This window comes from Molothrus ater, chromosome 2, assembly GCF_012460135.2.
Source record: "Molothrus ater isolate BHLD 08-10-18 breed brown headed cowbird chromosome 2, BPBGC_Mater_1.1, whole genome shotgun sequence".
NCBI classification, from domain to species: domain Eukaryota; kingdom Metazoa; phylum Chordata; class Aves; order Passeriformes; family Icteridae; genus Molothrus; species Molothrus ater.
Genome location: NC_050479.2, coordinates 114,831,251 through 114,841,103, shown reverse-complemented (window position 1 = coordinate 114,841,103; position 9,853 = coordinate 114,831,251). Strand labels below are relative to the sequence as shown.

Below are 9,853 nucleotides of genomic sequence, written 5' to 3'. Positions count from 1 at the left end.
GATGGACCCAAGATGGACCTAAGATGGACAGCATGTCACAAGTGTTTACACTTTTATAAGTTTTGGTCCACTTCCAAATTGGAGTTCATTGTCCAATTCCAGCTCCAGGTGATGCAGTCCCGTCCTCCCAGATTGCTCTCCTCAATTCCCTGTTGTTTGCACTTTTTGAGCCTGAAGCTGTAATGGTGTCCTTGGTTCTGGGGCTGGAAAGGGATTGTTTTGTCTGACTCAGCTGTGAGGAGACCTTGCTAGCACTTTATATGAAGTTCAGAGTTATATACCAATGCAGTACAAAATCTGGAAAATATGAAAGTTAAAACTTAAGGAGTCACTGGTGTTCACTGTGATGGTCCTCTCTGGTACCTCCATGGCGTTACAGGGCTGCTTCCCAATGGGCCTCCCTACTGCATTGCCAGTCAGGTACAATTTGCACTTTTTTCTCCCCCCCAAATGTAATATATGTGCACTAACATGTGTGTATGGCCCTTATGTGGTTACTAGGGCAGAATGCACATCTGCAAACCTCACTAGGGCATTTGGCATTTTGATAAGCAAAATGTTCCACAGGCATGGGAGGCATCCCATGTGAAGAAGGCACAGCACCTGCTACCCAGCAGCCTAAAGCTCAAAAGTAGTAAGGGCTCTTCACCCCTCCTTCTCTCACACCTACATGCTCCAGCATTTCATCCAACTTCCTTGTCTCACTGTATTTCTTTAGCAACACTTGGAGCAGTCACTACAGTGGCAATGGCCAAAATGGCTGTTTTAATAAGCTCAGCCTTAGATTGCTACAACAAAGGCTTCTTGAGCAGCTGCTTAAGAAAACATCTGTGACTTTTCACTTAGATGTGGGTTTTTTCCCCAGAATAATCAAGGGAAAGCAAAGAGATTGCCGCCCTGGCCCTCCAAGCGTGGAAAAGAGTCTTTTTTCCTTGGCTTTTGTTAAATTATTTTTCCCATGCTCTTACTCTTCAACCCTGTCCTTGGGTCAGCTTAGAATGGTGAGTGATCTAAGTATGATGGATTTATTGCTTTAAACTTCACAGAGTACTGGAGAATGAGGTAACAGCATAAGCAATGTGGAAAGACTTGTACATTTTTTAGTTTGATTACTGGATGTACTTGGAGGTTTCCAAAAGTGATTTTTTTTTTCTTAAAAAAAAAAAAATAGAAAAAAAAAAAAGGATTGGTTTGAATACTTAAATTGGATCAAATCCATCTTGCATCCCCACCTAAAATTGAAATTTGGATCTACAAGTTGAGAATGTTGGGAATAAAGATCTCCCTCCTCACATGTAATTATAGATAGTTTCTGAAGAGGTGAAATGTCACAATATGATGAGATGGAAAATGCATTAAGAAAGAATGAGTTCATCTTCCTGATACAGAACAGTCCCTGCACAGTAATTGGATTATGGCAGCGCTGGACATTTGGGGAAGTCTGTAATACTGTGTCTGCTCCATTTGATTTGTACACCAATGGATTTCCCTTGCCAGTAATGGCTTTTTCTGAGCTACTGCAAACTCTGAAGTGGGAAATGAAAATGGAATTTTGGGGAGACAGGACCTACCATGATCACAGTGACATTGCAGCTTGTTATGCAAAGCTGTGGAGGAGGCACTGATGTATCCCTGTGGTGATAGGACTTTTTTGTAAAGAGCTTGGACCCCTCTGTAGATACTAACAGCTCTGTAAAGTTGCATTGCCATTATTTAACAGCCTAGGAAGAAAAGCTGTTCCTGGGCATATATAAACTGTTTCTGTAAATAAAAACCAATTTCATTCACAATTTTTAAAACACAAGAAAGCAAAATCTCCAAGTTAATAAAAGGCAAAATCCAAAATTCATCAAAATGCCAGCAATCAATAGATTAGACACACACATGGGGTAAGATTTAGACAAGATGAGTTTGCTTTTACTTTTGGGAAGAATATCTTTTTGGAAAGCACCATTTTTGGGAACAAGAAAAGCTCCCAGCATAGCGTTGTGGAATGTGGAAAGGATAAGCGAGAAATCAGCATGGAAAATGAATTATAAGGTTCTATTAGAAAAGTAAATCTTTGTAACAGTGCCTCTGAAGAGCCACACTTCAACTGGAGTATCTGCAGCTCTGTCTCCCCAAAAAACCTCTCACCTTTCTGTGCCACCACCTCGGCATGCAGACTGCACCAACACCATCCCTTCTGGCAGGTCTTTATTGCTCTGAGATTGCTTTAGATGGATAATTATGACTCTTACAACAAACACCACCTTCTGTACTTTCCTGCTGTTTCCCAACTCCCCAAAACACTTTAGAACTCCACCCCACCACAACTAAAATGCAGTGTTCACATATAGAAAGAATATTTATGTCTTAAATTTATGCTCATGATCTTTACGCTCATCTGCCTGCAGTGGGGCACAAAGAGCAAACAGAGGCCCCCAAATATATACCATATAAACAAAACTTTTGGACCTATGATACAGTTTGTATTTATTACTTTTACTGAAATCACATAGTCAAGTGTTTTAAGATTACAGCTGTTAAATTATACATATGTAATAGCTTACAAAACAAAATATCAGCCTTCTGTGTGTCATTGTACAGTGTAGACCTTGCACAGTTCAGTTCAAAGGAATTTATATTTTGTGTAGCATATTTTTATGTTGTAAACTGGCTGACACAGTGGTGCTCTAAAAATATTAACTCCCTCTGATTAGACACAGACTAGGATGAAAAATAAGTTTTGTGACACATGTTGGTTTCTGAAAGGGTACTGGTATTTCAGCCAGGTGACAAAGTGACTTCCCACAATATGCTGTCACTGACAGTGCATAAAGAGGCACATGAAGTAACCTAAGCAAACCCAAACTTTGTGCTTTTCCCTTAGTCTTGCCTGCAATACCTTCTTCATTTTCTCTTATCTGATGCTAAGCAGATGACCTGGCAATAGAAGTTAAATTTATTGCTCTACAGAATTATACCCTGTCTCCAACTTACTTAATTCAGCATATTTCCTGTATCTGATGGGATTTTAACAATGCCTGTATGCCTGTCACTATATTTCATAAGATAACCTATTTGCAGATTTCACAGTTCACATGATAAATTGTGTAAACCAGCTACTATAAATAAAGAAAAAACTATGCTGTCACAGTGGTGTAAGTCCGAAGCACCTCCAGCAAAGCCAAATGATGCCATGAAGTAACTAAATTTATGTAGGTATTACCAAACCCAGTGTAACTTTTTTCCCCGTGGGAGTGGGAGTTATGGAGACCCAAGTACTCACACAGACAAGCGCACACACAAAATATGCACCTGCACTTAGCCATGGGTGTCTGAACATGGTCTGTGCCAGGCAGGTGTTTGGGGAGAGGATTTTACTGTCCTTACACTGACTCTGAGCCTCCACACACAACCTCCAGGGCAAAAGATGCTGAGAGTTTTGTCCTGTGACTTGCAGAGTGCAGAGCAGTGGGATGGTGTCGGGATGTTTGATGTCGTTTGGGGAAGAGCTTTACACCACTCACCTGTGTTTAGGGCTTTTCAAACTTTTTCACTGAAAACTTGTGCTTGTGGTTAAACCTTCTAAGCCCCAAAGCCCCTTATGGGGTGCCAGCTGAGGACCCAAATATCTCTCTTACATTGAGACATTGCTGGTGTGTAATAAACCAGAAGTTATCTACATTTGCAATGTTGTTTGGAACAAGAATTGAACTAGCTTTACTATACAAGTATAAGGGCGCCCATAGGAAAAAAGCCCTTGAAAATGTTGAACATGGCAAGTATGAATGCAGTGAGGCACTCTGGCAGCTCAATAAAAATCCAATCACTTCATGAAAAAAAGGAAAAAAATCTCCAAATCACGTAACTTTTTTTCCCCCTGAAAATTCCACCCTATGCCCAGAGAATCCAATTTTGCCTCTTGCTATAGGCTCCACTTCCTCAATGACAATGCAGGGCATGAGGAGAAACATTCACCTGAACTTACTCCTGAAAGCCCACAATTAATGATAAATCCTATTCAAAGCCTACCCTTAAGATCATCAAAGCTCAGCCTTGTATTCCCTGGCATTTTGGATTAAGCCTTGAGAGGAAGCATCACCCACTGGCCATCCCTAATTCCTCTAAAGCCTCATGGCTGACTGGCTTTGGGCAGTGCCTGGGTGGCAGAGGAGATGCTGAGCTGGAATTTAACTCAGACGAACACTGGAGCAAGGTGACTTCCAGCAGTGTGGAACTGTTTATGTGCAGGCTGTGGTACTGCCCTTGCAGAGCCATTTGTGCTGGTCAATGAACTGACTGCAGAAAAGCTAGAGGTTTGTCTACATCACATTTTTCCCCTCACACTGCACCCAATTCTACTTCCCTTGAGGTCTGCACTAGTTGAACTGGAAGAAAAACAGGTATTATTCTCATGGAAACATGCTTTGCTGTTTTTTTGTTTGTTGGGTTTTTTTTTTGTTTTTTTTTTTTTTTAATCTAACTGCCTGATGTGGTGCAAAGAGCTGAAATACAATTAAGTAAAACTCTGCAAAGCCTTCCAAGTCGGGCTTTTGACTTTTTATAGCCATATATACATATTTATATATGTATATAAACAGTGATAACATAGAAAAACCAGCTTTTTAATGGTTCAGTCCTCATAAACCAAATCATATTTTTATCAAGCTATTTTATAGACACCCAGGAGCTTTCTCTTTAGTGTTGTCACTTAAACATAAGAAGCTGCCTGAGAGAAGAGTGCTGGCAACTCAGAGGAACTTTACACCCATGGAGAGGACTCCCAGTTACTGAAATTCTGCTACAATTAAAGCAAGGGGTAGGATCAGCTTTGGGGTTAATCACTGAGGCCTCCAGCATGAACTGCACGTGCCTTTGCAACACCAATCTGTTTTGTGAATTCTTCAGGAGCCACTCCAGGGCTTTTTTGGTCCGCAGACCTTTGGGACTTGCTTGCTGAGAGCTTTTTGAAGTGCAACAAGGAGCTTGGAGCACGAGGTGTCATCAAATTAAAAAGCTACAACTTCTCAAAGGAAAAGATGGCAGCAGAAAAAGAATATACATCTACACGTGTGTGTATACACATATACTCCTGTTCCATGCAGAAAGTCTTCTAAATAAAATCATACAAAAAATGACCAGTGCCATATATTATGTAAACTCACAAGGTGTACTTTCAACACAAACCCGAAGCATAAATTAAAAGAGAGCCAGAAAGAGAGACAGAGTTGATAGCAAAACATTTTAAATACAGAATTTGCACAATTGGTATTTTGTTAAATAAGAATAAATAAATTCATTACATCCGTTCACATACCAGTTGTAAAAACAATAAATTATTTTATTTTTTTCAGTGCTGTGTTGCTTTTTTTTTTTAAACAGTTGTTATTAATCCACAAGATTACTCCCTCTTCCCCTTGTGATAAAACTGTTTCCACAGGAGGGCAGCTAAACTTAATTTCTTGTACACAGTCAAACCAAAGATGCCAGGCTTTTTTCTAATGAGAATATCCTACTTGAAAAGCAGATGCTGTAAACCCCACTGATGCTCTGGGGTCCAAATTCTGCCATGGGCACTGGAAGTGTATCCCAAAGTCAGAGTGAATTTAACACTGAGATTGTTCCTGGCTGTGCCAAGAGCAAAATTCCAGGTTTCCATCCCTCGGTGCATTTCATGAATCCAGCTGTGCAACACTGGGCAGAAATGTAAACAATGATGTCACAGTGTGAGTGACATGGGATTCAGCTGAGAACAGACCTCACACCAATTCTCATCTATCAGGTACATGGGACAGCCATGACTGCCCCAGGCAAGGTTTGGAACTGGACTCTGATTTAGGAACACCTGAAAAAGCAAGTGTTGGCTTACCCTTTATCTTACACTTTTCAGGTCCTGCCTTGGTCTGTCCCCTTTGCCCCTCACATCTTTGCTTGTGTGAATTTGCTTCATTGCTACACGGGTGAAAATCACTGCAGTGGCTCGTTCTCGGATTTATTTCTAAGTAAACTCTTTTTATTTTTAAAAGATACTCCTGATCTAAGGAAACTCTGAATTTATACCCGCATATGGCATGCTTAGATAGCATCCAAAAGCTTTACTCAGCCTGCTGAATATATAATAAATTATTACCATGATGCAAACACAAATACTTGCACATTCTGTCTCCATTATGACAGAACACAAACACCACTTAATGCAGCAGCTGTATGCTGAGACAAATGTTGTCTACGCTGAGACACATTCAATCTCCTGATCTTTTTCCTCTCATGATGGTTTCTATTTGTTATGGACTTTTTGGAGAGGTTCTAGGACATGTGTAATACATATAAAAGCATCAGAATTAGATTGCTTGGAAGGAAAAATAAGGCATTTCAAAGTGATCTTATTTTAACAGGCAGAGGAGGCATAAATGTTTACTTTTTAGTACTCTGCAAATCATCTGAGCCTTGATCTCAGTTCTTAGATTGGGATCAAGAATAAATGGGGAGTATTCATCAAGATGCATAGTTTTGCACAGGATCTACTTCTGAACAGAAGGCCACACCACTTTTGAAAGCTTATTAATAACATTTGTTGGCAATCCATTTAACAGAGGAGGAGGAGGCCCTACCCTTGGTACTGTTTATTTAAAACAGGGTAAAAACCCAGATCCTTCTCCAGATTTCACAGTTGTAGATGTAGCAATTCTATGCTGTTTTGAAATCATCACATGATTTTTTAGAGTTCACACAAACATGCCACAGTTGCAAAAACATGTTTGTGTCAGCCTGGAGTCAGACCTGCCCTTCTTGCTCCACACTCCAGTGAGTTTTCCCTGCTGATTTCATGCCTGGGATTTTCAGAAGAGCCTGAGGTGTTTCAGTGCTCAAGTACCACTGACTTACAACTGAGGCTTGTCTGAAAATCCTCCTGCAGTCTCCTGCTCTCCTGTGTGGATGAACAAAGGAGTAAAAGGTGGGGTTCTACTTTTCATCAGTGCTTTTTTTACCTTTTCTCTTGGTACCTGTTATCTTAGGGTCTAACTCAAAGCCTGCTGATATTAAAGAGAAGAATTTTACCAGGGCTGCTCTCAGGCCTCCACCTGCACAAGGTGAAATGCCCAGCCTCAGTCACAGAACTTCCACAAGACAATAACAGGATTCAGGAATTGCTGCCAAGAAAACTGTTACCAGCTACTGCCTGTGCTGTGGAAACAGTCTTACTGATTTTGGACAAGTCCTCCACATCCTGATGTGGTTTGACTTCCTAGTGACCCCTCTTCCTCCCAAATGTGATAGATATACAAAACATGAATGCCTTCTATAGCTTTAAAAAAAACCCCAAACACACACACAAAACAATACAAAAAAGACAAATAGTTACAAACTTTTGCTGGTAAGATGAATACCAGAGTTAGACACGATGGACAAAACAGTGATAAAATATTAACTGCTTGCTGTGTTTTTTTGACCTTGAGAGCCTCTTGAAAAGATGTAGGTACATTACACATTGTTAAATTCAAGGCAGAAGCCATAGAGAAAATACCAGAGAAAGCAGCTGAACACAGCCTCAGAATATCTGAGTTAGAAGACACTTGATTACCTCACCTCTAAGTTTGGGTTCTCTAACTAGTTTTCTACAAAGCACAGTATGCCTTTGTTTCATGGAGAGGAGCAGCTCGAGCAGCTCAGTGACAACAAGGAGCCAGGCTCTGACACAGCTGGAACCAGGGAGTTTCACAAGCACAGTGTACACAAACTCCTCCTGCAGCCAGCTCCTCCTTTGGTGCATGCCTGACACACACACGAGGAGGAGCTGCTGATGCTCCTGCTGCTGGAGCAATAGGGGGTTCCCTGCTCTGCAAGCTGCTGAGAGGCTCCTCCTGAGAATTTTGGGGTGGAAACACAGGATTTGTCAGACATTAATGATATACTGTCAGGAAATTCCTACCACAAAAACGTATTTCCTTTTGTCAAAACGAAAAGGTATCACTTTTAAAACCAGCAGCAAGCTCTTCATTTTCCAGTAAAACATCTGTGGCCCTTTCTGAAGGATGGACCGAGTCCACAAGGGCTGCAGATATACTTTGGTCAATCATTTTGCTTATGTAGTTTGTCTTTTGATTTCTTTAATAGAAGGAAGTGATATAAAGTGATATACCAACTGAAAGATATTTACAATACAGTATAAAATAAGCTACTGTGGGATCATGGGGACATGTGACGTTTCCTAAGGACATACTGTAGTAGAGGTAGGTGAAAAAGGGGAGATGATTCTGTAACCTTCAAATATCCCAGGATCCTCCATTCACTAGTTTTTCTTCTTTTGCATTATTTTATTTTATGTTTTTGCAGACACAGAGGGCTTATAACAACTTTAACCTTACTTTCTTTGACGTATTTAGACCACCCTACCATTATTTAAAGCAGTGCACATCTTCATTTGGTCCAAACAGGCAGATTCTGCCCATAATTAGAGACTGAACACAAGTACTTTGAAGCCTTTGCTTCTGTCTGTGTGGGCAGACCTGACACCAGTATGCCAACAGCGGCTTACTCAAACCTCTTGGAGAGCAGCTCAGCACCACAGGTTAGCACTTTTTCAGCAAGCACTGTTTGAACGCTGAGGGTCTCTGGGAGAGCAGACATCCCTTGGCCAGTTTCCCGTGCCCATCCTTGCACTGCACAGTCCTGGTGTGCCAGCCCGTGTCGCACGTTCGAGAGCAGGAGAGCCACGGCCCCGTCACCCAGCGGGGCTGCGCGGCCTGCGCCGTCGCTTTGCCGCTGCCACCGCCGCTGCTGGGGACAGAGTTTGGCAGCTGGCCCTGTTTCTTTGGCACGAAGAAGCTGTAGCGCACGTCCACGGGCTGCGTGGGGTCTGTGGCCAGGATCTGCACGATCAGGATCTCCTTGGTGGCCGAGTGGCCCATGGCGTGCAGGAAGTCGTCCTTGTGGCTCCAGCCGCTGTAGTTCATGACGGTGCCGTTGATGTCGATGATGGTTTCCGAGGTGGAGATCATGTACTTGCCGTTGACCAGGTACTCCCCGTTCTTCTTCTTCAGGGCCAGGTAGGCTGTGAACCTGCTCTGGTCCTTGCTCTTGAACTGCCGCACCTTGATGTGGGTCGCCCCTTCTGGGATCTTCACCACGTCCGTGTAGCCCTTGCTGGAGGAAGGGAAAGAAGGAAGAGTCTCACTGCAGCACCTCACAAAGTCACTGACATGACAGAGAATCACAGCACCAAGCAGGCTGGAACAGATCTTTCAGTCCAGCCTACGGACAACAACATCTTGCTTCATTTCTGTTCAGGCCACCTGGATTTTCCCTAGGATTAATTTAACCAGGTTCCACTCTTGGCCTGCTGTGTTGTTCTTCATGTTCCCCAAGAAGTTTCTACTGCACTTCTTGCAGATTGCTTAATCTTTAGCTTTAGGGACAGTTTGACGTGGGTCAGATACCAGAGGAATGAAAAATAACAGATAGCTTATAGATTTCAGCAAAGGGTGGGAGATATGAAATACGATGCACGCGCTGCCTGCCAAGGAAAAGATAATGAGATATGCATTGGTTACAGCTGTTTCTTGCTGTCTTTGCTATAATGATGATTAAGGAAAGCACGAACAGAGAACAGCTGGGTAGAGGTACCTTGGGAACATTTAAAAATAGTCTTGATCACCGAGGAAAAATTTGTTTACTTTGAAATTTATAAAGCCAAAGATTAATAGTCAAATGTCTAATAAGAGGGGCACCCCAAGGCTTCATTTGTGCCACCATGGAATTCTCTATTAGTTATGAACTATCTCAACTGGGGTTTAGAAAAAGAGATTAAACTCTTTTACCAAAAGTGACAAGCATTCAAAACTTGCAAGTGTGCTGGAATTTATCACTA

General features: G+C 41.9%; 1 protein-coding gene across 1 annotated transcript in view; it reads right to left on the bottom strand.

Annotated features, from left to right (window-relative positions):
• Positions 1 to 2,449: 2,449 nt before the first annotated feature.
• The window catches only part of ADAMTS5 (ADAM metallopeptidase with thrombospondin type 1 motif 5), a 39,565-nt gene continuing 32,161 nt past the window's right edge, over positions 2,450 to 9,853 (bottom strand). Inside the window, exon 8 of the mRNA XM_036404184.1 lies at positions 2,450 to 9,129. Within this exon, the coding sequence (XP_036260077.1) occupies positions 8,556 to 9,129 (574 nt within the window). The 3' untranslated portion in view covers positions 2,450 to 8,555. The remainder of the gene's footprint in view (positions 9,130 to 9,853) is intronic.